The 26534-nt window shown below is 36.3% G+C and overlaps 1 protein-coding gene across 1 annotated transcript in view; it reads left to right on the top strand.

Moving 5' to 3' along the window:
• The window catches only part of LNPK (lunapark, ER junction formation factor), a 36537-nt gene that overhangs the window by 1710 nt on the left and 8293 nt on the right, over positions 1 to 26534 (top strand). Inside the window, exons 2-9 of the mRNA XM_084264863.1 lie at positions 1895 to 1976; positions 3203 to 3244; positions 4887 to 5074; positions 7729 to 7787; positions 10861 to 10901; positions 17596 to 17676; positions 17765 to 17816; positions 24328 to 24546. Of these exons, the coding sequence (XP_084120989.1) occupies positions 1950 to 1976; positions 3203 to 3244; positions 4887 to 5074; positions 7729 to 7787; positions 10861 to 10901; positions 17596 to 17676; positions 17765 to 17816; positions 24328 to 24546 (709 nt within the window). The 5' untranslated portion in view covers positions 1895 to 1949. The remainder of the gene's footprint in view (positions 1 to 1894; positions 1977 to 3202; positions 3245 to 4886; positions 5075 to 7728; positions 7788 to 10860; positions 10902 to 17595; positions 17677 to 17764; positions 17817 to 24327; positions 24547 to 26534) is intronic.

Below are 26534 nucleotides of genomic sequence, written 5' to 3'. Positions count from 1 at the left end.
TGAAGATGTTTTGTGTTGTCATGCTAAAAAGCTGAGAATGAGAGAAGAAGGAAAATATCTGAGGTACTCCACAGAAAATTCTCTATCTCCTAACTAAAGGACTCAGTGACTAAACTGTAAATGTGAATCCAGTGTCCCTAATGCCTTAATGCCTCTTTGGGGAAGGGTTTTGGTGGTATTACTGACTTGCAGAGCAGCATACATAAAGCCTGTCAGCATCAGAGTTCATGTAAAATTATGCGCGTGGTGACACTTGTCAAACCTGTTTCTCTTCCAGATATTTGCCAGATGTTTTAAAAAACATATGTAGAGATAGCGCTGGGAATGTGTTATTGACAAAGGTCAGTGTCATGAATGGTTCACAGATAACCTGTGCCCAAAAGATCCTTTAACACTTCTGCTGCAGAAGTTCTCGAACTCTGTGGCCTAAAGGAAAATGGCGCACAGGAAGGCTGCCTGAGCACCTCTTGATATCCAAAACTGAGCGCTGCCATTGTTCCTAACAGCAGTGGCAATGCTAGAGAAGCAAAGGAGATTTGGGAACTTTGTGTGAAGTTTACAAGCTCCTTGATTGGCTATTTGTCATGCTGTTGTGTTGTTTTACCATAAAGATACTATCTGTCTCTGTGGCATTATTTCTGAAGAAAGTGTCTGCTCAGACCTACTGGAGTGCATAACACAGAAACTGTCCTGGAACTGCAATGTAACAACTGTATAAAATTCTCAGTGTTAAGAGAAGAGCAGTTTATTTCTGCTGTTTTACTTGGGTGAGTTGCTTGTAGTAGTGATTTTGAAAATTTGGGCTCAAGAGTCCAAGGGGTTGATTTTTCTTTAGCTCACCCCTTTGTGCTATTAATTTAGCAGCAGCAGAGCTAATTTGTCCACCTGTTCTAGCTTCACTTTGGTGGCATTTCAAATACTGATTTGCTTGTCTTTAAAGATTGGCCTTTGAAATTGCAGGGCCTATAGTTCTGGATTTTCAAGTCTTTGGCTTTCTTAGGCAGTTACCATACTACAGGAGTCTTTTTGCTAGTGAGCAACGTCTATCTTGTATTAATTTGTTCTGACAGTTTCAAAGTTTTGGGAACAAAATTTGGATTGAGATTTGGTTTCATTATATTTACTTTTTTGGCCAAAGTTAATTTAATAAACAAGCTATTAAAAAGTTGCTATGCTTTTGTTTCGGGAACCTAGATCCAGGTCATTAAATTAGTGCTGTTCATGGGTTCCAGGTTTGTGTAAGGTGAGCTGCTTTTGCACCTGTGGAATTGCTTTAGGGCCTTGTGACATACTTATGACCACACTGCTTTGCATGCAGGGAACACCTGCCAATGTAGTGCTCTCCCAGAGCAAATGAAATATTTTTGAAACTGATTATTTGAATTTAAAACTGATCATACAAAGGAAGAACAATCATACTACCCAGTATGATGTTCTTGTTTGGGAGCATGAAAAACAAATGGATTTTGTTGGAGCTGAAGTTTCTTATGAATAGTAGGATATTAATGCTGGATGCTGGACCTGAAAAGGAACACTGTGAATTATATTTGTGAGCAGATGAGGAAATAATTTGAAATTAGCTTCTTAAATATTCCTACTTAAGTTTTTAAAATTGTTTTTCTGCTGGAGGCTTTATTAGTGGTTATTTTGTGCCTCTATTTTTGAGGACTCCTGTACAGTTAAATATTTCCAAAGTAAAATTAAGTTTGGCCACATTACAGCTGATCAACTGACTCACAAGATGGCCTGTGAACGGGATTTAAAACAACATATAAGTAGATAACCAGGAAATGGCTTTATGTTGTATTTTAATTTCTTTAGAGATTGGAATAAATTAATGAATCTTGGACTAAGATGTTAGATTGCTGCTAAGTGCTTAATACTTTATTTCTAGTTGTGAAATCTTGTAGAAGATCGATAGCTCTGCCAACATTTGTCCACAATAAAAGATGGGTGGACTAATTTCAAGATGGCGGGTAAGTAAAATCATTTAACAGTATAATAATGTTTAGTCTAGAAGATGGGAGTGTGCAGAATGTGTTTCTTAGTGTGTTGTTTGACTGTTAATGCTGGTTCAATGTCAGTGCTAGACTTTTCCCGTTTGTATGTCACTTAACAGTCCAATAGTGATACATAATGAATGAAAATATTCTCTGCCAAATTGCTAATCTGAGGGTCTGTGCAGCTGTCCTTCTTTTCATTTGCAGAACGAGACCTGGCAGTGGTTTGGTTAACTAAAAACAATGTAGTTTTAATTCTTTCTGTAAACCAAAATAGTTAAGTGGTGCTTCATTGAGATAAATACAGCGGCATCTGTGACTTGAAAGATAGGTGGCTATTTTAGGTTAACATGGATACATTCAGAATATCATTCTATGTCTTCTTTACCAAATATTTAGGTTTCTGCGTGTACCCACATGAGTCTTTCTTACTAACCTTTTATTGGCTAGTATACTATTGAATAGTGTACTGAGTTTGAGGAAGGGGCACGAGTTTTTTGACTACTCTTCTGGCAGGTGTGAGTTGTTTGAGTCTGGGTTTTCCTTTGCATATTATTAGTTGATTTCATAGTCTCCCATACAAAACTCCTTTAAAGGCAAAAGCTTGGGTGAAATGTCAGTTTTCTGTAATAGACAAACTCACTTTCATGGTGATGCAGTGCGGGGGATATGGCTTTTAAATGTGTGGCCTGAGGTTGGGGGAAGACAGTGGCTTTGTGCTACTTGGGAATTAAGAATGATTCCTAGAAGGTGGATTCCAGGTTGCTCCAAAGGGGAATTTTACTGGAGATGGTAACATATTTCATTTGCTTGTAACTTAGAGCATGTGTGTCTGTCAAATGAGTAGTAAAAATAATGTAGGGCTTCCTGTGTATATTGTCTTTGTTTTGACTATTTCTTCCACTCATCGATTTTCCTCATTTTACTTGCCACCCCCACATCTGTTACCGCTGTACCTGCATTATAGGCTTTCATCTCTTGTTGTGTAGGAGAGGAACCTTCAATTAATAGTAATATCTATTGTAAAATGATAGTTATTCATAGTCCCTTCTATTTGTCAGTATTAAAGTAGGAAAACTCATTACCTTTATGTAAACTAGATAATATGCTAATGTATTACATATTTTTGTTAGGAAACAGGTAATCCTCAAAATACTGCCTTTTAAAAGAGGTTAACATTTTATTCTTTCTTTTGTAAGCAGGCAAAGCCTTCCACTGTAGAAGTGTTAGAAAAAATTGATAAGGTATGTATTTGCTCTTTGTGTCGTTTGATTTTGTTTGTTTTTTGTTTAGAAATGTGTCCTTTTTGCTGGCCAGGTGAAATACTGTCATGAAATTTAGAATTATTGCCCTAGGTTTGGCTGGGATAGAGTTAATTTTCTTTCTAGAAGCTGATACAATGTTGTGTTTTGGATTTAGTATGAGAATAATGTTGATAACATGCTGATGTTTTTAGTTGTTGCTAGGTAGTTGTAGTGTTTACACTGAGTCAATGACTTTTCAGCTTCCCGTGCTCTGCCAAGTGCACCAGAAGCTGGGAGAGCACAGGCAGGACAGCTGAAACAGGCTGACCAAAGGGATATTCCCCACCAAAGAATGTCATGTTAAGTGTATAAACTGGGGAAGCTAGCTGAGAGGCAGGATCATGGCTTGGAAACAGACTGGACTTTTTTTTTTTTTTTGCAGGTGGCAAGCAATTGCATTTGTGCATCACTTGTTTTATTATTAATCTTCCTTTGTTATTATGTTGAACTGTCTTTATCTCCCCCATTCTCACCCCCATCCCAGTGCAGGGAGTGGAGGTGTGAGCCAGTGGCTGTGTGGTGCTTAGTTAACCGCTGGGGTTATTTCAGTAATTATTCCAGTTGGATGTGCTAGGGATTCTGAGTTTCAGATGGACTGCCACCTTTTTCCCCTCTTACTATTAGTCAATTAAAAAAACCTCAGCAACTCTCTAATAGACAGGCAGAAGCTACAGTTTAAATATTTTTTAGAGAGCCTGAAATAGTAATGAATGTGAAGTTGGCTTGATTATACAACTGTGACTAATGGTTAAACTCCCATGTAACTGAAAACATCACTAATGCAACGTTTCATTCACCAGTCTTATTAGAAAAGCTTCAATGTATGGTCTTAAGAGTTGTAACTGTAGTGGTAGTAAGGAAGGTTGAGGCAGAATAACTGCATAGGTGGTTCAATAATCAATTGTGATTCTTAGCCAGAGTTTGTGACAGAAGTCTCTACTCTGTGGGGAAATTAACTGTTTTGAAATATGGTGTTGATATTTTTTGTTTTCTGTTTAATGAAAGTGTGAGTACTCCTGTTGTCACTTGAAATGCAGTCAAAATGGTAACATAGAGCATTGCTAGATCGCTTATTAATATGCCAAAAGCATCATTTATGTGTTTAGGATTTCACTCTTAATGTGGAGGAAATACTGAAATCATATGAAATGACAGAGAGGTTTCAGTAGTTTCCAGTGTTAGCAGAAAAGTATGAGAAGCATTTGAATTTCCATAGGTGCCTAATGAAAGTTTTAGGACATGAAGCATGATTGGTAACAATTTATGTGATCATAGATGGCCATTCATATGGTACTAGCGTTTCTGTGTGTCCCAAATATGCAAACAAATAAGAAAGTGCTGACCTGTAATATAGATTCCCGATAGAGATGTGCTACTGCTAATACAGTGCAAGTGGCCTGTATCATAACCTTCATAACTTTGATACCCTAAATATGTCACACTATCTTTGGGCAAATATTGTAGCTTATCAAAAAGCCACTTGACTTTTCTAATCAAGTATCAAATTGATATGGTTATTTTTAGCAAACACTTAAAGGCAGCTTAGTAAAGCCTAATAAGACTTTGCTGTATTTATTTACAGGAAATACACACGTTGGAAGAATTCAGAGAAAAAAATCAGAGGCTACAAAAACTATGGGTTGGAAGGCTACTTCTCTACTCTTCTCTTATTTACCTTTTGACCTGCGTAATTGTCTATTTTTGGTGTCTTCCTGATGAATGGACAGCAAGGTTGATTATGACACTTCCATTTTTTGCATTTCCAGTGATGTAAGTAAATATGCATCTTTCTCTCTTTTTCCAACTACTGTCTCTGATAAAAGGAGATGGAAAGTGTATCTCAGCAGGGGTTTGGGTTTGCTTTTGACAATCCTCAAGTTGTCATAACTTGCTGAAGTTTTTCTTTTAAAATAAATCCAAGTAGTTAGGTAGACACTTTGAGGAAAATGTCTCTCACAGGTCTGGGTTTAGTGTAGAACTAGGTCTCAGCATTAAAAGATGTTAGCATCTAAAGTTGCTTGGCTCATCAAAATTATACTAGGGCCAGAGAGACACCTTTAGCTGAACAGTTGCAAGGTAATGTAATGTAGCAGAAGAGGTTTTAATTATATTCAATCTTGGGTTTTATTTCTATTTATTGCTGTTTGGAAAAGTAACACTACTGTATGAAAGTAAGCTAAGCTAAGCTATGTAGTCTGTATGTGAAATGCAGTCTATAAAGTTGGGAATGAGGGAACTTAATTTTACAGATCATGTGACTGTTAACATAGAATTGACTTGAAAGGTCTGGTTTTATTCAATTAGCTATTTTTCTGTAAAGTCATTGATTGATTGGTTTCTTTTACCAGAAAATATCCTAATCTAAATGGATGTGAATAGGAGAAGGTGTTACTTACTCTTTTGCTTCGGTGCATGAGGATTAGTGTAGAAATGACTGTGTTACTGAAGATGATGGCTTCTCATGCTGTTGTGTGAATTTTCATGTTAGATTTTTATTCTCTAGCTTGTCCTCCAATTCTTGTGTGCTTTTTTGAATGGTGGGTTTAATACAGTTCTGAATTGGATATCACTTTACCAAGGTTTAGAATTAGACTGTTGTTCTCTCTTATGACTTGCAACTGTTTATATGTTTTTTCTCTTAAGCTGTTCCTCTTCAGCTTTTTCTTGGCAGATATGAATGGCAAGCAACTGCCAGCTTGTCTTTGCTCTCGGTCAAGAGGTGACTCCATGCTGAATGCCTGGTGCCACCCAGTAATAGCTCTAGAGATTTTTCAGCCCTAATCAAATTGGAATATGTCTGCCTTTTCCAGCTTGCAGTCAGCCACCAACTTACTTTTTGCCTTAGGTCATTCCCTCTGGGCCTCAGCAAGTTACTGGTGCTGGTGGAGTGAGTTAAGTTCTAGGAATATATCATATCATTAATTTCAAATACACATTGTAATATCTGAAAAGGTGAAGTGTATTAGCATATTATAGTACTACTCTTGAAATTATTTTAATTAGATTCTGTTTCATCTTGTATATCCCATTTTTTTAATAAATGTTTTTTATTTTGTAAAAGTGGTTCTTAAAGGAAAGTGGTTTTTTTTGTTTCATGATGTCCTACCACATATCTGTTAGCTTAGATTACAGCTTTAGATGGACTATGAAGCATACAATAAAAAAGAAATAATGCTTTTGTCTGCATAACACTGTCTTTAAGGCAATTTGAACCCTGTAAAATGGTTCTTTGATGCTTTTTGAAAAGACACATCTTGCATTCTGTAAGCAGGCAAAGCCATCCTTATTTGTAGAGTAGCTACTACAGCACACTTGTGAATGTACAATAGTTACATTTCTTTGTTTCTCTGGCCTTGCATAGTTTACTCTCATGTTCCACTTGTCTTGCCTAACTTGCCTAACTCAGGTTATATTAATACTTGAAAGCATTTTGAACTGGACAGCCGTTACAGAAATGCAAAGTATGGTCTTATGACTTGAGTTGAAACTATTTGAAATCTTGCTGCCTTCTGCCTGCTTTCTTATCCTAGTTGTTATTCAGAGAACCTTTCTAGCCTTTAAGAATTGTTTTGGTTTTTTTTAAATGAAAGACTGCTACTTCAGACTTGATTACATAGTGCCTAAACTAGGAGGGTTAAGGATAGATGCTTGGAAGGGCTTGATGTATGAGATTTTCCACTTGGCTTAGGTCCAATAACTTGCCAGGTAAAGCATCAATTTAATTATCAGCAATTCTAAGCTTTAATACAAATGAAGTCCTGATGATTGCAGAGAGACCTTACAAATATAAAATAGTCTTAGATCAGTTTAGCTTTATCTTGAGCACAGATGAACTGCTCCATTGTTCCAGCGAAGTCAGCTGAAACCCTATGAAAGGTGAGTGGAGTCAGAGCTCTAAAATCACCAGGAGTCAGATCAGTTAACTCTGTTAGGGAGAGCATTTGTACAATGGTTTTCATTTGTATTGGATTCTTCCCACAAATCTCCTGGGTCTTAATTCTGGGCCTTAACTGGTAAGCTTAGTTTTCTGTGTAACTGTGCATCATAAATCTATCAAATAAGAAGTGATGACTGAAGTAGTTTTCAGCTAGTTGCACATACCTAGATCTTTTTTTTTTTTCAAGTTCCCCCAGAACATTTTAGCAAGCAACAGTGTTACTTGGTGCTTCTTCCTTACTTCTAGGAGTAGCAATACCTGGTTACATTTTAATACATGGGAAGATTTTATTTAGATCATGGTTGATGTTTTATTGACAAGATACTAATTTAATTTTCACTTTTCTGTATAAATATTGTTTGAAGATTTTTTATTTGTATTTCCAAAATTAAATCTGGTAAATCTTCTGCATTATCTTGTTTGTTAAATAACTTCAGAAATTGTCACTGTGATGTATTTTAATATAACTTTTCTTTCTGTTTTAAAGAATCTGGTTTATAAGAACACTGCTCATTTTTTTCTTTTCCAAAAGAACAGAAAGGAATAGTAAGTATTTTCTGTCTCCTTTTTTTTTAAGGATGTGGAACTAATTGGGAGTGATATGTGCTATGAAAATGTAAATATTTTGGATAATTTGGCTTCCAGAAAAGAGTAGCCTTTTGGTTGATGTTGAAATGCTTAGTGTTAGCTAAGCTGCTGTTTCTACCACACAGTTCTTAAAAGAATGGAAACAAAACTGCGCAATCTTTCAAGTACAGAATTATGAGAACTTTCTCCTGTCTCTGCATGCTTCAAATTCTAATGGAATAAAACGTGGTGTAGGAGTCAGGAAAAGGAAGTCTAAACAATAGTAGTGTTCCCTTAATGTGTGTCTTGCAAGTATTCCAGCAGTCTTAATCTCTTATCTTTGAGACTTATGGTAGATGTGTGTGTTTGTCACAATGTCTCTTTCTCTTCCAAGTTCTCCAAAGCATACTTAATGTTTTCCTGAGAGGAAAAAGGATAAACAGGTGGTTTTGTGCTGTTTTGAGAGCTGAGGAAAGTTGGGAGTCATGTTACATAACCAAAGTAATGCATGTGTTCAAATATATAAAAAGTTGTTAAAGAATATGCAGATTCATTTTAATACAGAATTTAAGAACTGCATCTTTGGCACTTGTCTGCAGTAGTTAAGAATTCATTTGAGACTTTCTTTGAAAGCAGTCTAGCCTGTAACAATATCTCATGGTGATGCAGCAATAATACAGGAAAACCTCAATGTTGTGCTGTGTTTTACGACTTGCAGAACAGCATGATGTATTTAATTTGTGACAGCTTACGAGTTAAACATCACTTTCGGAATTTTTCTTAAACTTAATGTTTGTATCTGATATGCAAGCATAGGACATACATTTTTATGTAGAAATAAAATTGTCCATATATTCTGTGGTGCTGCATGATTCATTTCTAAGGTGAATATATATTTGCATTTCATGTCTGGATAAGAAAAAAGTGTGTATGTTCTTCTAGTTTGCTTAAATGCCTTCATTGCTGTGGTTAGCATACAAGCAAGTCTAGTACTTTAGTTGAACCTGTGTGTAAAAGATTGTAGTAGATGTTAGAGCATAGCAAAAAGAATTATTTCTCCATTGTTCCAGAGATTGGGTAAAAAGTGTTTTACTTCAAAGATTCAAGTCCTATATTTGGAAAAGAGAAATCAGGTACACAGCAGCAAAGCAAGAGAAAATGTAGCTGAGAGCGCAGTTAATACAACATATTGAGTCACCAGAGGTGATTATTTGATGCTACAAAGCTTTTGGATAACCAGCATACGCTGTTTTTTGGGAACCATTCACTGAATGAGGAGAATTTCTAATGAAGCAGTAGTAGATAGATTATGGAATTTCAGTTTTTAAGACTGATCTGGCAAACAACTGTTCAGGAAGGTTTAGGCTAATCTGTCCCAAAGTGCGGGGAAAATAAATGAGGTATCTTGCAGGTATTGACTTCTGCAATATGATTTTTTTTTTGTGGGTTTAATTAGGATGAGATATATTGGTTTCTTGAGAGTACTTGGGAGTAATTGCCATTTGGCCATGTTTAACGGGGCAGGTGTTTCACAAAATTCCTGTTGAACGCAGGAGGTAAAGTGATCAGAAATGCCCACAATTTAAACTGGTTGCATTACTTTGTGGGAAGGAGGCTGTGCTTGAACATATTCTAGGCATTTCTGTACTTAAAGCAGCTTCTGTTTAAGTAACTGCTAACAGCTGACTTTATTGTGCTATTTGTGTGGCTGTATGACACCATATTGCATTGCAGTGCATTTCAAGGTGTGTTACACACATTTCTGTGGCTGTGTTACAATATAAATGCAAAATTAGTTGGAGGGAGGTACCATATTAGTTTGAAGATGCCCAGTTCCTGGAATTGTCTATATTTGAGGTCTGGCCCAGTGTTAAATATGGCCTTGTTCCATGTACTATTTCCCTTAAGAAGGGATCTTTGTAGTTACTTTTTCATTGCTTAAACTTTCAAATATGTAAATACCCAGTTTTACTATGTTGCACATTTAATAACATGGTTTATTTTATGAAAAGGGTTTTCTGTCTTCCAGAAAAGTTTTAGTAATTAATTTCAAGTAGTGGTAGCATTCCTGAAGTAACTTTGTGTCTTATAGCATACTGACATATTTTTTGTCTTGCATATATTTATATATGTATAGCTTGAGTTTTGATTTTGTTTCTTGTAGCTTTCTTGAAAACTGAAAAATAAGTCAAAATAGGTATATCTGCAGGAAATTAATTGCTGGCAACCAGTAGGGCTGAGAAGGGGACCAAAGTTGTCAAGTGTTTTGTTAAACTCCTCTTGCTCTGAATAAGACAGTGGTGAAAATGGATTTATCAAGAGAATATCTTCTATATTAGGTGATGGTTTATTACAGTGAGCTTCCATGAGTGCCAAGTGCACGCATTAACTTAAAGGAAAATCCCACATGAATTTGACCTTTCATCTGCCCGTTCCTTTTGGAGAGGTTAGGTGCTGTGCTTACTAGTTGTAACACAGTCTCTTTACATTTAGTAGTAAAATGACCTTTTAGTAGCTTTCTTACAAATCTGTGGGTTTTACTGTAGCCTAAAAGTATTGAAAGGGTGAAATAAATTGAGATTTGAAGCTCAGAATTGGCCTGGCATTTGAAACTAGCATGTGCTAAGAGGCTTATGTGAAATACTGAAGCTAGTAAATCTGGTACTCAAATAGATATATTAATACTTAGACCTCAAGCTTTTTTCTGTAGTTTGACTCATGAGATTAAGTGTATTTGGTCCATTGTTGTACCAGTTTTAATGTAGGTCAAAGCAGGGCACTGACTAGAATTGGTTTGCGTAATGAGGAAATGGTACATAAAACTTTTTAATAGTTACAACTGTAAAGTGATAACTGTGGGCTATAACTTATAAGCAGTTTCAGAATTTAGAATGATTTATTTTCACATAAAAGCCTTAGTTACTTTACACAGAGTTTACTAATGTTGTAGGGTTGGCAGTGGTCAGTTTTTATCTCACAGGCTGAAGTCAGTGTTTACAGTGCTGAAATGTTCTTAATAATTGTAAACTAATCTGAGCTGTCCTTCTTTTAGATGATGCGCTGGAAGATTTAAAATCTCAAAAGAAAAAAATAGTAAGTAAAACTTCAAGAAATGCTAGTTGTTATGGTCCACTACAGTGCTTTTGCATCTCTGCAAGCTGAGTTTGATTGTATTATATAAATGAATAGTGGAGGGAGGTGAAACTATTACCATTTTTCTGTTTTCATGCATTTTTTTAGTACTACACAAGGTTTTCCTTACCCCCAAAACGACAAAGGACTACTTGCACGTGAGAATAAATTGTCTCCTCCTAGATTAATTTAAACCTACTGTTTTAGCATTGCTAGGTACTGTATAAAGTGATTTGTGTTTAGTCAGAAAATGAAAATGTATGCTTTGATTTACTCATTGCTGATGACTACTTTTATTTAAAGTGTTAGATTGTTTATATCTTGAATGCATCACCTCTGATTTCCTTTCTTCCTCCATCTTATTTTTGTGCTACGTATTTCTTATGTTATTTCCTCTAAAAAGAAAAATTTAACTTGTCATGTATTCTATCTGTTGCCTGAGGTCATTTGGTTTTTTAAGTTGTCTGGCTAATGGTATAAAACTGGTGTATGCCAAGTATTTGCTTCAACTGGATCAACACTTAATCTCAGTAAAACAAATTCAGGATGGAAAAGATTCCAGGTCTTGGATAGCTTGCACTCTTTGTGAAGTTTGTAACACAAAGTTGTTTCTTCTCTACTTACGGAATGATTAAGTTCTCTGCTGATGTTGGTGCCTTTATCTTCCTTCTACTTTGCAAGTTAGAACTTAAAAACCACCTCCAAAACAAAAAAGCCCTCAAACAACAAAACCCACTCAATCAAGACCTGAATGCCCCTTCCCCCCCACCTAAGAAAACAGTCCCTGTTCCCCCCAAAACCACCAAACATTGTATTATGAAGCTTTATTGTTAATGAGATCCTGAAAATGTTTGCCTTGTGAATTTTGCTATTGTGCTAGATTAATAGAAAACCTACAACAATGCTACCAAAAATGAGTCTGGTAAGAGCCTGGTGTTACATGGCCTTTGTAGGGCAAATGGTTTTCACTTAATTTCTACTGTCTTTGATCACTTTTAAAATGCAGGTGTAAAAATGATACCCTGGAGCCTAATTATGTCATTGTCCTTTGGTAAAGAAGATTTGCTAATATTTATATCTGCTAATCTTTATATTAAGGAATCTATTAAATGGAAGTGACCTTTGGTTGGAGAGGTGATAAAAAGGGGTTGAGAGGCTTACGTTTTCAGGGAACAAAATAAATGAATACAGTAACTATTATTTTATGAAAATTGCTTAACTGAAGTTAGTCTCTAATTTACATAGTGATTGAGCAGCTTTGGAGGGGAAGTTTTTTGAACAGAAAGAGCACCATGGAAAACAAAACAGCTTTTGGAGCCTTAAATGTAAAGCCTTCATTTCAGTTAAGTGTTTTTTGTAATCAAGAGAATCATATTCTAGAAGAACGGAATTTTTTGTGAGAAGCACTTTAGAGAAAAGGCATTGAATAAAAGATTAGTCAAGAAAAAGCTGGATTGTAAAGGGAACAGTCTTTTACTTTGGGAATTAATGCTATTGAAACAAGATGTAAATGTATTTTGTTTATGCAAAAAATCAAACCAATGTATTGTAGAAGAGCAGGCAGTAGTTAAAAATTAAACAACTGCATGAGTACTTTGGGAACAATATAAAAATTATAGTGAAACTATAGAGAGTTTAAACCTGTAAGTATAAATTGCCATTAGTATATATGCATGTCCAGCTTTAATGATTAAAGACAAACTTGCAAACAAGATTAGTAAAATAGAGTTCTGGGCAATCCAACAATGCGTAACTCAGATATTTTTCAATCAGAGGGGAATAAAAAGTATGTGATTGCCTCCTGATCTCTTGGGTCCCTGGTTCCTTGCAAGGAACCAAAAAGAGAAGACTTTTTGCAACCTCTAGAATCAGGGTGATGTTGGTATTTTTAACTCAGAAGATTGGGGATTTTCATCATAATTTAAAGGTATTCAGTTAAGAATTAAAGTTAAATCATCATACATAAAACCTAAAATGTTGAGAGGAGCTGAAAGTGGTTGCAAGTAATGAGACAATGCAATTTGTATTTTAGGTAAACACTCATAAAATTACATTCTATAATAATTTGGTTTGGATAATGTTCAGACTTTTTTTGTTTTGGATTAACTTCTTTAGGACTATCTATATATTAATAACTGTAGCAACACTGACTTTTTAGTAAAACAAAACCCTTTACCAAGTAAGATAATGGGGAGGGGGGAAGGGAGAGGTTTCTTCTGTTGGATTCTGTTTTGTTACTAAGTTTGCAAATAGGATTAGTTACTAAGATATTTACATTGTGATCCTCAAAGTATCTGGGATAAGTAAATTATGTATTTCCTATTCATTTGTCATGCAAAGTGTTGTCTAGGCACTGCCACAACAGCGGTGTGTCTTCACTGCATTGCAGCTCAGCTAGTGGCTTGCTGGAGAAATCATATATTAAACACAATTGTCTTTGAAAAATGTTCCAGTACTTAGGTTTTACAGACATGTGGCCCTCTTTTTCCCCAATGACATCACTTGCATGCTGAAGGGTACCTGTAGTGGAGTAAGCTCCTCATCTACCAGATCTAATGTCCAGGTGGCTGTGCAGTGAGCTGCTCAATGGAAATTCAGTTCTGTTCAAAAGCTTTCAGTCTTTGGAGGTGTAATCGTGTGGATACTCATACTGACAAGCACAAATGTGGATACTTCTTCTGGAAATGCCCTTTAATGTTGCCTATCTTGTACTTTCACTCAAAGCTTGTGTAATACTTATTTTCCACTGAACTGACTGTGCACTACCTTTTTCCTAGTGAATGCTTTAAAACATGTTGAGTGTTTCTTTATGGACTGGGAGTAGGGATTGAGTGCATTACTTATAACTAAGGCACTACTTCAAGACAACTTTGTTCCCTCCTTGATAGTAGGGCACACTCTGGTTGTATTTGTTACAATGTAATTTTGGCCTTAAGAATTCTCAGTTAATGAGGATGTCAGCCCTTAAGCCTGAATGTATATAGATGAGCAAGTTCAGAGGGTTAAGCATATTAAAGCAAGGGCACAGGACAAGTATTAAGCTGCTACAAGTGAGAATTAGTGGAGATTTTACTTGGAGCAGTAGTCCTAAAGATGGGATTATTCTTAGCCTGAGGACAGAGTTGTGAGGATAGTGTAGTAATCACTTTGCTAATGTTAGAATTAAACTTTGCTGAAATTTGCTAGGCTATACTGTAATAGTAAGCTAAGTGTAATATTAGGCTTGGGCAGACTTCCTAGCTACTTCAAGTAAGCATTTAGAAAGTTGCATTTGTTAATTTTCCAAGAAAAATGGAAGTCTGATTTCAAGGCTGCCTTGGAGTTATGTTAATAACGGAGAGGGGAAAAATGCAGCACGTGAATTTTGTTACTTAAAATAACTGCTGTTAATGAACTTCATACCTTCTGTCTTCCAGGCATTGAAAACTAGGTGTTTTGATAACCTTCAGTGCATGTTCAAAAACTCGGAGTTGATTGTGATAAAAGCTCAGTCTCGTCTACCCAGTATATGCTAGAGTACTGCAAGTGTGCAATTAGAAACTTAAACTACACTTAAAAATCATGATTGAGGTATTTCTTTCAAGCAGTGTTCACACAAAAGGGTTGCTTCGGTTGTTTCACTACTTGCATGGATCAGAGTACGCTTGCAGAGTGCAGAGAAGACTTTATTGTTGCTTAAGTGATTTATTTCCTATTTTCAGGAAACTTCTGCTGTGTGTACTCACATGTCTATAGACTGAAATGAATCTTGTGACTGTGTGAACATAAATACCTCACCATAGTTGGGTTTAATGTACCAAGTAATTAAATTTAAGAACTTGTGGTAGTATGGTGAATATGTAGCTTGCACCGTGCCAGTACTTGAGGCTTCCAGTTGCTAACTTGCATTTACAAGAAGCTTAAAATACTTTACTCGTACTACTTTTCAATATGGGCAACTGATATTGTTGCCACAGGAATTCTGTTTGGTTGCCAGTTGGAAAGGAGGCCATCCATGCAATTATTCATAGGAGAGAATGCGGTACATGACCATGCTTCTTCATTAAGGTGTGATTAATTCAATGAAATAAGTTTGAAAAATCCTTGATTAGGCTGGTATTAACTTTCTTAGAGACTTCGCTCATGATCCTGGTTACTCAGCACTTCATCTTGATAATAATAGGTTATGAATAGGCACTTGGCAGATAGTAGAACATGTTTGGGGATTTTTTTTTTTTGTGAGAAAAGTTTTGGGTCTGAGGAGTGTATATTAGGGAGAAAGAGCAGGAGGTGTCAAGCAATTTGCTGTGTTAGTAAGCCAGTGCTCAGCACTAGTTAACCTTTTCAGGGTTGTGCCTCAGGATGGCGAATAATCCAGAAGTCAGTATATTGATTTGCATTTATAAATGAGTTTGCTGTGGCACTGCATGGGCCTGTGTCTTCTGCGCAAACGTGGAGATAATACGTAATTTTTTCAAAGGCTCTGTATTTGCTTTTAGTAATTGTACTAATTTGCTCAAAGAGTAAGTAACCTTTGACCTGTTTGATTCCTTATTTGGTGTTCTCAAATTTCAATTGATTTTGCAAAAATATATCCTACAAGTGAAACCATGACAACTGTGAGTGTGCTTATAGAAGTCTTGATGATTTCTGTATGCTTCCAAGAAATTTTTAAGGAGTCGGTTGTGGAACTTAATTCTTGTTCAGATTCAGCTTTATTAGAGTCATAGAGCTATAGAAGAATTTCAAAATATAAAGAGTAATTATCCAGTAACATGAAGAAATTATATGAAGAATAATTTTGACATCTGAATCTTGTGATGAGAACTGGATTCTTCCCTTTCAAAATAATGTTACTGATTTTGCACAACTTGCATACCCACAAATAACTGCCATCCTATCTAATACTGCTGTAGCCAGAAGCACGTTAGATAAGGATAGTGTCAAGCGATGGTGGAGCATTCTGGTTTTTCTCTTCCTAAAAGTCACTTTGCCCCACCGAAGATTATTTCTCATTTTCCTGTGTGCCTTCCAAGACAGTTGCCTGCATTACATGTTCATTGATGTAAATGGTCTCAGGGCTATTTATTTTGCTTTGGTTGCCAGATATTGACAGTGTTAACACTTCCCCACTCTGCAGCTTCACCTCACTAGCCTTACCGCTTCATATAAAGGTCTGCCTTATGGTTTTTACTTTTATAAGCAATAAATACTTTATTTTTCCTATTAGACCCTTATTTTTGATCTTATTGCACTGTATGGCATTTGTTTTATGAAGTTAGTGGGTTAACTCCAAAGTCCTGCTGAAATACAAGTTTAGGAAATTGATTTTTACTTCCCTCTTCACTCCCTTTTGTTTCAACAGTCCTTAATTAACAGCCTGGGTAGTATTCCTTGCTTTAGACTTCTGGTGCTGTGTGTAGGAGTAAGCTGTTAAATGGATACACAGCATCCATTAAATTGGGTGAATTTTATTTAGCTTCTGAGGTCTGTCTAAAGGTGAAATCCCTACAAGGTCTGTATATACAGAATGGCTGAAACTTTAGTTTCTTGCTAGCTAAATAATGGTCTAAAAATCATGTTAATGTGGACCATTTGTTATTTTAGCAGTGATAAATGAGTTTGAGAGAACTTAATTTTTTGACCACTGACCTTTTCAGTTTTGCAGTTTATGCCAACAGCAAACTTAAGAACAAACAAACAAACCCCCCACTTGTAGCTGAAGGTGCCCATTACTCAGCATACCTAGGAGAAAAGGTCTGCTTAAGATACTGTAAAATGCATTATAATTTCTATACATATTAGCTATTTGTCACAACTTCAAGTATCTCCATTTTAAAGTTAAGCTTCTGATGTTGGCTGTTAACCACTAAAATGATACTTTACTAGTGATTACTTTTTTAATTAAACCCATGTATTAGCTATAAAGCCACTTGAGTGCATTGTAAATAAAATGCTGTAATAATGAAGTGCTTTAATTACACTCCCTAAAGTATGCATAGTTCTCAGTAAATTTTTTTATTTAAATTCTTACCATGTTCCCTTGTTTCTGAAAAGCAGTTTGAATTGCTGTAAAGATGGAGATCCAGCCTTTAAAGTCATTTGAGCAAATTCCATGGCTGTTCTCTAGTTAGTGAGTTTTCACGGCATTTGCAGCAAGCTAATTGCTTCTGCTAATAAATAATCTAAAATCGATGCTGACAGCAGTTAATTGGCACAGAGACTTTATTCTGTAAAGCACTTGGCTAACGACCTTCCTTAAATTAATAGCATTAAGTGCTATGAGGAAATAAATCTAAGGAATTGCCTGTCATTCGCTTGTCATGTCTAATAACTTCCAATAATGATGGCTGATAGATTTTTGCACATTCCATTATTGAAGTTGGTGCATGTAATTATTCTCCTCATTATATGTAAACAATTAGCAATATTTGGTGTTTCCTTGCAATAAAGCTGTTAAATACAAGTAGCCCATTAGAGTTTAGGAACTATTTCTGAAAGCAGAATTTAATTTCCATTGAATACAACAAATTCACAAGTATCTGAACATGCTGCTGACTCAATGTACAGAGCTTCACCTTTTGGTAACATTAACAAGCCACTTGTAAATGGGGGGATATGAGGGGAAAATACTTTGAAGAATTCTGTATCGATGTGTGGAACCTTTTCTTTCCAGCTTGAGGAAGTAATGGAGAAGGAAACATACAAGACCGCTAAATTAATCCTTGAAAGGTTTGATCCAGAATCAAGTACAAAGGTAAGACTCTTGGTGTTGATACTGATTTAATAGGAAAGTTTCTATGGAGCTCATTGTTCAGATAATGTTATTTATAATTAATTGGCAGGAGGCTGAATTGCCGTCTGCTGGAACACCTGCAACCCCAAGACCTGGACAAGGTAAGAGCCCTGTGAAATGGCTGCTCTTTAACATAGATACTTGTCTTTCATAGCACTTACCACTCAACTCAAGTCTCTTTATGATAAAATTTGTAGATCAATTGACCTTTATTTAGGGTTAATAGACTGTTTACTAGACTATGTCCATTACTGTTCTGTATTTTCTGGATGATGTTTATTACTAAATGCTGATGCTTTTCTAGACAGCAGGAATTTTAATGCTGCTTGATGCTAAAGCAGAGAGAAAATTAACTTCTGGCATACTTTCAATTTTTCTAGAATACTAAGGTGCTTTCAAATCTTACATAATATTCATTGACTTAGCTTTTCAATTCTGTTTCTATTTCTGACTAGTTAAGACATTTTCGTAATACGGTGCCTAAGCTACTTTTATGTGGTGGATGGAAGGATTCCCCAAAGCTAGTGCAGAAATAGGGTATTTTCTACATGGCAGTTCTTTTGTTTATGGTGTTCCATTTAAAGGTGCTATTGGATAAAAGAAATAGAGAAAACTTTCATGTATTTCAAGGAGCACGTGTTTCTAGATTGTGCCTGCAGGTTTCAAGACTGAGGTGGTCTTGCCCCAACACTTTCCCAGTAGATTGTTTGCATTAAAAATATGGACTATACATTTTTAAGTTAGCTATTTATGCAAGCGAGCTACTGTTAAGCTTTTCTTGAAGTTGAGTATGCTGTACTTAAACTGCAAATGCTAGTGTTAACACACTATAAAGGCCACTTTGTATTATACTACTGCAGATACCTATCAAGGCCTTTCTCAGTGAGTACTAATTTGCTGTTATAACCACCTAGGGGCTGGTGCAGAATCTGATGTGCACAACTTTCCATAAAATAACTGGATTGCTTTAGAACATGTATCAGTGTTGTCAACTTCGTATCTAATTATGAGTAACCAAACTTTTTATTTATCTTTTTGCTCTTGGTAATGTATTTGGGTGCAGAGCACCTGGATTTACTAATTGTTTATAAACTGCATGGTCAAATCCACGTTGTTCTTGCTTAGCGTCAGATTTGTTATGAAAACACTTTCAGACCATCTTTACATGTTGACATAGACAGTGAGTAGTTGCAGTGCAGTATGTCAGCAGTAAAGCTTTTGTCTCTTCTGGTCCTAGGCGCACCAGCTTTTTCTCAGACTTGCTCCTTACCTGCCTCCCTCCTAGCATTCAATTTCTGCAGCATTCATTTTTTAAGGTTGAAAGGCCATTCTGACACCCTGTTCTGTTCTTTGTCTTAATATGACTCATGGGATGGTTGCCAAGAAAGTTTGTCATACCTGTAATGTTTAGGTGATCTGTGTTTTTGGTGGTAGTGTTTTTGTTATTTTTGTTTCATTTTTTTATTCATCTTTCCTTTTGAGATGTGTTAGCAATTACTCCAGAAGTAGGGTGACAGAAATGTTTGTAGAATGCAAGTAATACTGATCAGGGGATGAAAGTGCCTGGGAATGTTTGTTTGTGTAGAGTTGTAGAGATATTTAAATGGACAACAAGAAGTCTTTAGTCACCTTTTTTGGGAGATCATGGGCATTTTTGAAACTTCTAAGGAGTTACAGGATTGTACTTTTCCCCCCCTCCCTGGGCTGTGTAAGTAGTGATCATTACAAGTGAGATAATTAGTTAACTAACAGAGACTAAACAGTCTGTTGATCCATGGTTCAGATTTAGTCAAAAGCAGGTTAGTTGTGTTCATATGAACAACTTTTTTTCTTTGGATACAAACTAGCTAGGTAGCAGAACTTGTTATCTTGAACTTTGTAGCTGAATCTCTTTTCAAAGATGGTAAATAATGACCAGTTTTCAATCTGATTACATAGTGTATGAGCAGTTGATGAAAGGGTAGTGAGTTGGTATGTTTTTGATTGACCAGTGAACTTGTGCATTGTACTAATTAGTACCTTTAATCAGCATTACATAAGTGGGCTCAAAAAACCTGGTAGCATCTCAGTTTTTATATGTATCAATCTCTTTTTGCAGTTTTTGTGACTTTTGACATGTGTTTCTTAAATAATTGTAGTTTTAACAGATGACTTCAATCTTGAGCTTGGCATAAGAATAAACTAGAGTACCAGGTTAGAGACCTCAAGGATCATCTGCTCCAATGTTTTGGCAAGAGCTCCATCTGCACAATAGCATTGTGTAGACAAGATGGCCCAGCATCCTGTACAGCCAAATCTTAAGTGTCCAACACTGGGGAATCTACCTGGGGAGATTATTTCAATGTCCAGTTCTCATTGTGAAAAATTTTCCTATAGAGCCTAATTGAAATCTCTCCAGGAGTAGCTTGCACCTGTTACCCGTTTCTTTCCCTTCTTTACAAGGAGTTAAGTGGATGTTTTAATCTTTGTAGCTATCCTTTAAGTACTGGAACATGGTGATGAGATCATCGCTAAGCTTTCTGTTCTTCAAGCTGAACAAGCCCCATTCTATCAGCCTTTCATCATATGGCAGGCTTCCCAGTCCTTTGATCATCCTGGTGACTCTCACCTAGACCTTCTCTAGCCTGTCTGCATAAGTTTTTGTATAGTGGAGACCAAAACCGAACACAGTATTCCGTGAGTGGCCTGACAAGTGTGGAGTAGTGTGGCAATTTCATCTCTGTTGGTGATGCCCTTGTTGATGCAACCCAGAAACCTTTTGGCTTTCTTTGCTGCTTTGGCAGTGGAATAAATATTTACCAACAATACCCTGTTGTTGCTACTTGCTCCCTTCATTGTGCTAGTACAACTGGTAGCAAAGCTTCATCGTAAATGAGATCACTCCATGACCTGAATTAAAAATCATGCCATAACAGATGGATGCAAGCTGTGGGATGGGTACAGGCATGACAAGGAAGATTTTTGCCACTAAAGGCAGGTTGTGTGAACTGTATTTTGACCTGCAGTGTGCTCTAGCTCTTTAAAAATGATGAATTCTTCTCTAAAAAAGTCATGGAGTTTGGAAGTGAGGAAGAAATAAAATACTTTATGCTTGTAAACATGAAAGATACAGCTGTCTCACCACTGGCAATGTCTTAATATTCTTTAAGAGGTCATACTGAATCATCAGATATGAGGATCAGCCCTAATAAGTAATGTGTCTGCTGACTTATCTGTACTGTTCAGTGCCTGTAACTGTAGAATTTGGACTCCAGTGTGCTTGTGTTCTAATTTTAAGTTATTTATCTGTCTTAATATAGTTGGCTTGCAGATGTGCAAAAATCATTCAGGGAAGAGAAGTTCTTGGAAAATTAAAAAACTTCATTAAAACTTCATTCAATAGCTGTATCAGCATTGTGTCAGCATTGAGACTTGATGGGCATGTTACTCAGTTAAGGAACTTGGGTTATGGAAATCTGGAAATTTGCAAGAGGCTCACTCTCAACACATTGCATCTTGACTAAGGCAATTTGAAAAGTATATAGGTCATATCCAGTTACTGCAGAAGCATGTTAAGGCTGTTACTGTGGAAGAGGACAGCAGGTTTAAAAGGAATTAGTGGAGTAAATGTGCAACAGGATCTATATGTAATACTGGAATGATTAGAGGGCTGTACTTTCTACTGTCTCTGATAGTGCCTTTATGGAGCCTGGGGATGGTATTTGAGTTGTAGGCAACAAAACATTCAGATTTCTGTGTTGTCATTAAATAACGTATACAACCATGGTACGAGTCATGAAATACTGGGGTGGAAGGGCTACTGATCTTGTGAAGGAGAGCATCTCCTTTTTCTCATAGTGTAAATTCTGGCAATTTATCTGGGGAGCTGCAGAGTGTTGGCAAGTTCTCTTAAGTATGAAATAAGAACGGGTGAAAGCCAAATTAACTTCTAAATGGAGGGGGAGAACTGTGTGCACACCCCCTTCCTGCCCCCCCTCCCCCCAACCTAGTAATCATCATACAGAAGCTAGCAAAGAGTCTTAGAATTATGTAACGAAACTAAAACTACTGAAGCAAATCTCTGTAATACTATGAAGTACTTTTGCTCTTACAAAGATGTTGAACCTAAAATATGGGGAATCATTGAAGTAGCAGTAGCTGTTTAAAATTGGGAAGTCTTTTTAAGGTGGCTTGCCAAAGATGACCCTCTAGGAAGAAGAGGTAAAAGGGACAAAACTCTTGCAGGTGGCATGGAAATTGCTTAGGAATACTATATTGTGGGCTCAGAAGGAACATGGATATATTCATGTCTTATCAAAACAGACTCCAAGCAGTTAAGCAACCAAAATTGGCATGCTCAAGCCTCGTGATATAGGTAGAAATTATAGTCATGATCTTTGACATTTTTATAGTAAAAACACTATAAAGCAGGCTTTGTCATGAAGAAGAATGAAGAAAATCTTGAGTAGATTAAAATGTCTTTAGATATTTAATGTGATCTTGGAACAAATGGAGTAGGCTTCATATTGATCACTTTAAAAAAAAATAAATCTGCGAGGCTGAGAAGAGTTGAGAAATTGCATACCTTTATCTTGATTTTTGAAAGTAGTACCTGAGTGGAAACTAACACAAACTTGAACATATGGATAAATAAAATGGGTAATTAAATCATGGGTCAGAATCAATATGTTTGCAGATGAGTCATGCCATTTGGTTAGGTGTTGTGGAGAAGATAACATTATTCTAGTGCAGGTAGACTTGAAAGGTTACTGCTAAAACTCTAAAAAAAAAAGTCAGTGGTGGAGCTCATCATAAATGAATTCTTGATTAAAATAAAACTTTCAACGTGGGAGCAGTTTTCAAAATAGAAACAAGTCACCAAGGAAACCTTAAAGGAATTTCTGTAACTGCTCCACTGATTTATCCTGGTTTCCAGATTGGAACATTTTAAATAGTGAAGGGGAAAAACTTTACTTGCTTAAATACAGAATCACTGGGTGATCTGACTGGGTGATCTGACTTGGATGATAAAGTTGTGTGACGTAATGTGGTCATGCATGTGAAGGTTTGGCAGGGGAAAACTAAATTTGTTCTGCTCTGAAGAAAATAAGCTAAGTAGATGTTTAGTAAGACTTTATGCAGTTCTAGTCTTCAAACAGATGATATCAAAGTTTTATACTTTTTTCTGGTGTGTGTTAATCCTATTTATATTTGCAGATAAGTAGGCAAGAGCATAGCCTGTGTATGTTGCAATTTGGCACTAGATGTTGGCGATTTTCCAGCAGAACTTTTATGTTTGACCTAGTACTCCAGTGATAGCAACTCTTTCTTAGCTAGTGTAAGCTGATGTCACGCACTCCCTGCCTCCCCCAGTCCATAAAGAAGCTTAGTGTGATAGTACTGTGCTTTTGGGGCAGGGATTGTTCCTTTAGACTTCAGCACATACATCTACCTGTGGCTGGGTGCAATGGACCTGTGAACTGCAACTAGGACTTAAACTCTTCCAGCCTGACACAAAGTTAGCAGATAAAAAGTCTCTCTAATCTTGAAACTTGGGGTGATTAATTTAAAGTCCAAATCTAATGCTAAAGTCCACTTGTCAAGGAAATCAAGCAAGCTTACTCAAACTAACATGGATGCTAGACACCAACTCTGTAGGGTAAATATAGCCTTAGGTAGCAGGGGTGTACCTTTTAGAGACTAGGTCATTTGTTAACCATGTTAATGTCTGCAATCCTAGTGTTGCAATAGTGTATTACAAAGCCTCCCTAGAGATGATTAGATGAGATGAGAAATAGATGATAGCAACTGATGCTCGTGAGCACTGTTCCTTTTATTTTGGGGAATGGAACTCCAGATTTACATGAATAATATGTAATATCTGGACTATAAAATATTATTGGGACGATATTCCTATTGGTATTAATAAGAACTCTGGCTTAAGGTTAAGAACAGCTGAAAAAAACTGTTAAGATTTTTGTAATATCAAATTAACGGCGGTTCTGGTAGTAGAGTTGAGAAGAGGTAAAAGTAAGGATGTGTTCCAGCAGAGCCTGTTCTTGCTTTGTTTCAGTCCAGGTATTATGTGGGTTGTTGGTAGTGTTGCTGAAAAAAGTGACCAAAACTATGATTGGAATGAGGCATTACGCTTTCTTCTGGCTTCAGAATTTTTTCACTTATCCAAATGGAATTTTTTAAGTAACTCTGGATATTTTGGGTGTTGACCGAATAGTTTTTGGTCCTATGAAAAGCTAAATATTTTGAAGAATGTTTTAACTACAGAGTAAAACCAGTGGGCAATTCTGTCTGAACCTTGTAGTTTGAACATAGTGGTTTGTATCTCCCACATTCTGCTTTTAAAGAACAGATTTATAAGGTAGGTATCTGATAATTTTCTTCTAGAAGAATTTTCCCCAAAGTATTTAACTGGTAATGATTATTGCTATTAAAATACAGTATCCTGTGTGGGGTTTATTTCCATGGTGTGCACAAGCAGCTGGTGATCTTTAGTTATAGACCTATCTGGGTTTGAGTCTGTAATTTGCTGATTGGAATAACAACATTAATGTACTTTTACCAATCTATTGCTTATAATACTAGATGATAAATTTGGTGTGTGCATGTTCTTGTCAGAAATTCGTCAGAGGACCACAGCTCAAAGAAATGCTTCTACACCCCCACCTGCAACTCCTAAACAAGGCTCTCCAAAATCAGTGGTTCCAGCATCGCCAAATCTGCAGAGAGACACACCAGCTCTGAGTGGACCCCCAGAAAGAACTATTGTGCCATCCTTGCAGTCAAATGTTTTACCAAGGCGCCCTGGATCCCCTGCTACTTCAGTGCCTGGAATGGGTAAACAGAGCACTTAATGTTATTTACAGTTTATATTGTTTTCTCTGGTTACCAATAAAACAGGCCATTTTCAGAGAGTATGGAAATGGCATTTCATTTGGCAATAGCGGAGCAGTTATCTGATTAAGCAGGAGTTCCATATTCAATTAGCCATAACTCTTTACAGCTGGCACCTTTTGATGCTGAAACCTATTGCCTGAGCTCATTTAACTGTTATGGCTTCTTTGTTTAAACGGCAATAAAACTTTGCAGTATTCTGTAGTCAACAATATAGCATACCTTTTTATGTTCTTAGTTTAGAAGAGCTCTATGCTTATATAAATCAGGTACAGAGGAGAACACTTCCAGAATACATTCATGTTTCTCACTAAACCCTGCACATATTTTTTAACATGCATCTTGACATTTATTTAAATTTTTACTCTAGGAGGTATAGTCATGCAATCCATACTCATAGATTAAAGTGTAAAACACCAAATACACCAGGAAAGTGGTCGATGTTGTAGCTGAATTCTAAAATGTCACTGTTTTGGTACGAGTCAAAAGTTTAGCAACAGGTTGAGATCTGGTAGAAATGAGTCCTCCTTAAAGTTTGGTTTCATATCCTGAAAATGCTTTTCCCTTAATTTCTGGTTTGATGGTCAGATGATCTGGACTGTATTGAATAGAACATGCACCGAATTCCATAGGAAGGATAGTATAATTTTGGGAGTTTTGTGAGGACGTGTTCTTATTCTCATGGAGGGAGAAACTGTGTATTGGTTAGTTACAGGCCTTTTGTTTGTTGCATGATGCTTGGCAAGTTGGGTCAAAGATCTTGGGGATCTGAATGCTAAAATACCTGTTTGTATTGGTTAATGTAGTAGAATAAACCTGTCATCTAAGTTAAGATCTCTCATTTCTCTGCAAAGCCCATCAAGTCTTTTTTTTTGTTACTAATTGTTTACTTGTGTTATGAAACTCTTAAATTTGTTTTTATCCCTGAAGTGAATTGTAAAGGCAAGTTGTTATTAAGTCTTGATTATCTTGAAGTACCAGAAATCAGATCCTTGCACCAGGAAATCGGTCATTTGGTTACAAACCACGTTTACTGAAAACTGCTTACTGAAAATTCCTTAATGAGTTTAAAGTCGCACATTCCTTGTTTAAGAAGCTGGCTATATAATAAAATGATACCAGCTATATAATAGTTTTATTCTTAGAGGATGATTCAGGCACATTGAATAAGCTGGATGAAATTCAGCCTTTAGTGCAAAAAAGGTTTAGAGGAAGAGGAAGGAAAAAAGGGCTTGTTTGAAGGGACAGTTGCCAAGCCCGTTAATTAAAATATTTAATGTAGTTTTTGTGATAATGCTTTATAGGCACATTTTTTTCCCCTGCTAATTACTGGTGTTTTAACCAAATGTGTTATTTTGTTGTAGATAGCACTACAGTGGAAGCTACTGCAGTTGTCAGTTAATATGGAAGCCCTCTTCTCTCGAATTCCCTCGAACTTTGCAGGCATATAAAATCTCAGTCATGTAGCTGTAGTAAAAAGTATGTAAATTCAGTGTTTGTAGAGTAATGTTGTTGCATCTAAGTTTATACATGGGTTGCAACAAATATGAATAGCCTTAATTATCTCCACTTTAGAGAAGATTAATAATTCATTTTCATTATACTATATTTTGTAGGGGAGAATCAATTTAATGTGTATTACCACAGAGCTCCCATATGTTTGAAAATTAATAACCAGCAGGTAGTTGAGAGTTTGCCAAGCTTTGCAGAAATGACCGGTCTTTCTACAATGATTGCTTTTGATGTTTATATTAATTACTGGTGTCCATAACAGCATGAGAACTAGGATGGTTGGTTTGAGTTATTAGTAGGCAGGTAATTGAAGTTGTTCTTGGAGCGCGTTGTGATGTTTCGTTCTAGGTAACTTATTTTTTACCTTATTAACTTCTAGAAACTTTTCATATCACTGGTGATAAGAGGTCATATGAAAA

The sequence above is a fragment of the Gallinula chloropus genome, assembly GCF_964237585.1.
Source record: "Gallinula chloropus genome assembly, chromosome: 5".
Taxonomy (NCBI): domain Eukaryota; kingdom Metazoa; phylum Chordata; class Aves; order Gruiformes; family Rallidae; genus Gallinula; species Gallinula chloropus.
Note: the sequence above shows the minus strand (reverse complement) of the source record. Positions and strands in the feature narration are given on the sequence as shown.